We start from the raw sequence: 3,781 nt of genomic DNA, 5'->3' as shown, positions 1-3,781 counted from the left end.
GCTCTGTTAACCAGCCACAGTAAACGGTATACTATTGATTGGGAATGCATAGCTGTATAGAGCGCTGCTGTGTCTGTTTACAGTGAGGGATGTGTTTTCAGACTCTAGATACGGGCTGGCCGGACATGCATGCCCCACCTCTGGATAAGATCTGCACCATCTGTAAGGCCATGGAGAGCTGGCTCAATGCCGACCCTCTCCACGTGGTGGTTATACACTGCAGGGTGAGCATCCAATCTTTCTTTTTTTAAGTGTTAAAACCTCTGAAAATGAATTTAGTATTTCACGTGCATTTCTGGTTCAGAAACTGCTAAATCCTGATTGGTGGATGGAAATATGTGACTGCCTTTTTCTAAATTAGCCACGCCCACTTCGAACATACAGAGATACGTATTTGTGTCATGTGAAATAACCAATACATTTGACAGAAAATGGTTTGTTTATGTAGGATTGAGACTGAGAAAAGTGCTGCACGTGTAGTGAATCTGTTCCCCGGCGTCTCTTGTTTCTTCAGGGCGGCAAGGGTCGAATCGGCGTCGTCATTTCATCCTTTGTGCATTTTACCGACGTGTCAGCCAGGTAACCACCACTGTGTGTCACATTGTTCATGCTGGGTTACTATGAATTTCCTTGGAAGTCAGGATTGATCCTAATATGTGTGCGCCCACTCGCTGTCGCAGCAAACAACCCACAACAGCTCCCGAAGACCAATAAGAAATGTCATTACCTAACCGCGGCTGATTTATTTACCTGCTTTGATTTTAGGCTCGCGGTGATTCAGAGAGTGAGTCAAAAGAAAAGTCACGTCTCTCAAATTCAAAAAAGGAAACCGCACAATTTAAGCCATGAATCACCCCCGTGTTGAATTCCATGATTCAACTTGGAAACATGTTGGTTACTGTAATAGCTTCTGGCCACAGTGTCGGCTTCATGAAATTCTATTCATCACGAAGAAAACTGATTCCGATGTTCTTTTTAAAGCCATTGTTATTGTCCAAGCCCTGAAGTGAAAGAATGCAGCAAACATTAGGAGAGGCGGCCTGCTGTTACGCCGCTATGTAGATCCTCTCTGCACACACCAGTCATTGTGGCAAGAGCACACATCGGCCTTCGATTTAGCCTCTGCATTTGTGTCCCGCTGGGGAAGACCCGGTCGGTAGGGCGAATGTGAAAGACGGAGGGCAAAAAGAGGTAGAGGAAGAGATAGGAAAACAATGAGGCAGATTTACAATGGAATAGATGCATGGGGGGGAGGCAGAGGCAGAGGGAGAGAGAAACAGAGCTGTGGTGAAAAGGCTCCGGAGCTTGTTGGTTTTAGGTCGGTCTGAATAGCAGAGCTGTGCACACACTCTGGCCTCTCTCTGTCCTCCTCTCCCCCTCCGTGTTTACTTAAGGCTGGCATTCTCTTCCTCTCTGCTGGAATCCCCTGTCTCTCCGCTTACTTTCACTCTTGTCCATTATGCATGTGTATGCAGTGTGTGCGTGTGTTTGTGTGCGTGTGTTTGTGTGTGTGTGTGTGTGTGTGTGTGTGTGTGTGTCGTCCCAATTTAAGTCGGGGTTAACGCCGTTCAATTACAGAGCAGTAGAGTGTAATCTCTCTCCTGAGTCATAATTACCTAAAGTGTTTAATGTGCCTCACTGTCTCCCTCAAAGTGCTGATCAGGCGTTGGACCGCTTCGCCATGAGGAAATACTTCGATGATAAGGTCTCCGCTCTGATGACGCCTTCGCAGAAACGGTAAGACCTCAAAAAAAACAAAAGACGAACGGGCCCTTTCTACATAAGCAGCATGCGTCTGTCCGCATGTTATTTGAGTTGGTGCTTTGTTGACCCACATCCAAACACATTCATGCCCCCAGAACCACCTGATTCACCACGAAACTTGCATGTCCCGGTGCTGTTTGGTCTATATCTTTTCACTGAAAAGCCCGTCGTTGTGGATCATTGTTATGAGAATGGGAGCCCATGGGGACTTGGTGTAATCCTAACCCTGTGTACCACTGTGAATCATCAACGCTCACACGGAATGGCTCAACTAGTGTCTAACAACACGGCCAGATGAGCCCATATTATTTTGGCTGAATATCCTTTAAAATTTCTTGATACGGGTTCAGAGTTGATTTCTGTACCAAAAAACACGAGTAAATATGTGATTTTAACAAAGTGAGCAAGACTATTTGACACATTTTGGACTGTCCATATAACAGCAAATGCGATACCCTTGAATGTTTAGTATTTCGTTGTTGGAATAGCTACAATAGTCCTGTGTATTATTTACGTCCACCTTTTGTCCTTTCGTGTCAGGTATGTTTGGATCCTCAACAGCCTTCTGAGTGGATCCATGAAGATCAACGCCTCGCCCCTGTTCCTGCACTGCGTCATCCTTCACGGGATCCCAAACTTCGATGCCACCGGAGGTTAAACTCTCATTGTTTACCACTACACACAGCTGCGACTCCCAATGAAAATGTGCAGTCGCTGCCACCATGGCGGCGTAAAAAGAACCCAGACACGACCACATCAGAGCTGGAGCAGTAAACAAGACGGATACATCTCTTCTTTATATCGTTCTCTTTTTCCGACACGCGTGCATGCTCGGACAGGAAGAGGCACTTTGCATAAACAGAGCTGAGGAGTAAACCCATGGGAACCGTGTGTGCATGTAAATTGCTGTTTTTACTAATTTCACCGAAAACAACAGAGGTGTTTTTTACGTCACGTCATGTAGCTGAAACCCCTTTCTCACAACAGCAGCTTATCACACTTTCTGTGCAAAACAATCTGAGAAGGTACTCATGAGTATCTTGTCTAACATGCTACTTAAGGTCATGCTATCAGTGCACTTGTAACTTTAAGTATTTTTGTTTCGTTTCAGTATGTCGCCCGTACATCAGGGTTTACCAGGGAATGCAAACCGTGTATTCATCCGGGATCTAGTAAGTAGCTTACACATGTGGTACGGTAATTTGTTTACTTCAGAGAATATTGGAGCACATCAAAGCAACCTTCTGTTTAACTGACTTTAATGCTTGATTTTCATTCAGAGCTACTGCTTTCTGTAAATATCTGTGATCGCTTCCCGACTCTGGCTCACTTGACTCACTGTTGTTTTTGTTCCAGTCACATTGGTCCAGGCCACAGAGGCCGTGTGTGCATCACCCTGGAGCCTGCCCAGCTTCTGAAAGGAGACATCATGGTAGGGGAAAGAAATAACTCTCATAACTCCCATCAGTATTTATTGTAGCAATCACAATGTTCATTTAGTATTTTCTTTTGCAGGTTAAATGCTATCACAAGAGTGACGTAACTTCAGAGCGGGAAGTTGTTTTCCGGCTGCAGTTCCACACGGGAGCAGTGCAGGGCTACAACCTGATGTTTGAAAAAGAGGACATGGAGACTGCCAACAAAGGTAGAAAAAAACAAAACCGAGAGCAGGTCTCAACGTGCCGCCGCTAGTTTACGGCGACCCCTCTGCTCCACGCAGCATCTGCAGGGCTCGGTCTGGACTTAATTTAGACTTTGTTCTTTGAGACCAATAATCTTGTTTACCCAAACATGTTACGTGAGAGAATCCTATTGGCAGACAACACCATTCATCCTCCCGCTTCTGAATGAATGGCCACACTAACGGCATTCCTGTGTGCTTACGTTCCAGATCCCAGATTTGCAGATTATGGTAAAGTGGAGCTGATGTTCTCCGAGGGACCGGAGAAGATCCCCGGTAGGTTCCCAGCTCTTTGTGGGTTTTATTCTCGGTAGTTGCGACAGGGAGAGGTAGTTG

The 3,781-nt window shown here is 45.7% G+C and overlaps 1 protein-coding gene across 1 annotated transcript; it reads left to right on the top strand.

Moving 5' to 3' along the window:
• The first annotated feature begins 19 nt into the window (after positions 1–19).
• Positions 20–3,759, top strand: LOC116387601 (tensin-3-like). The gene is made up of 8 exons (XM_031854862.1): positions 20–224; positions 515–579; positions 1,654–1,737; positions 2,305–2,417; positions 2,876–2,936; positions 3,121–3,196; positions 3,280–3,409; positions 3,656–3,759. The coding sequence occupies exons 1-8, from the start codon at positions 90–92 to the stop codon at positions 3,757–3,759; spliced, it is 768 nt and encodes a 255-aa protein (XP_031710722.1). The 5' UTR covers positions 20–89.
• The last annotated feature ends 22 nt before the right edge of the window (positions 3,760–3,781 follow it).

The sequence above is a fragment of the Anarrhichthys ocellatus genome, unplaced genomic scaffold, assembly GCF_004355925.1.
Source record: "Anarrhichthys ocellatus isolate YVR2014 unplaced genomic scaffold, GSC_Weel_1.0 scaffold15, whole genome shotgun sequence".
NCBI lineage: Eukaryota > Metazoa > Chordata > Actinopteri > Perciformes > Anarhichadidae > Anarrhichthys > Anarrhichthys ocellatus.
This window is presented reverse-complemented; position numbering and strand designations above follow the sequence as displayed.

Coding starts and splice junctions, on each gene's coding strand:
- LOC116387601 (XM_031854862.1), top strand. CDS start 90: ATGTGTTTTCAGACTCTAGATACGGGCTGGCCGGACATGCATGCCCCA. Junction 580..1,653: donor TTTACCGACGTGTCAGCCAG/GTAACCACCACT, acceptor TCTCCCTCAAAG/TGCTGATCAGGCGTTGGACC. Junction 2,418..2,875: donor AAACTTCGATGCCACCGGAG/GTTAAACTCTCA, acceptor GTTTCGTTTCAG/TATGTCGCCCGTACATCAGG.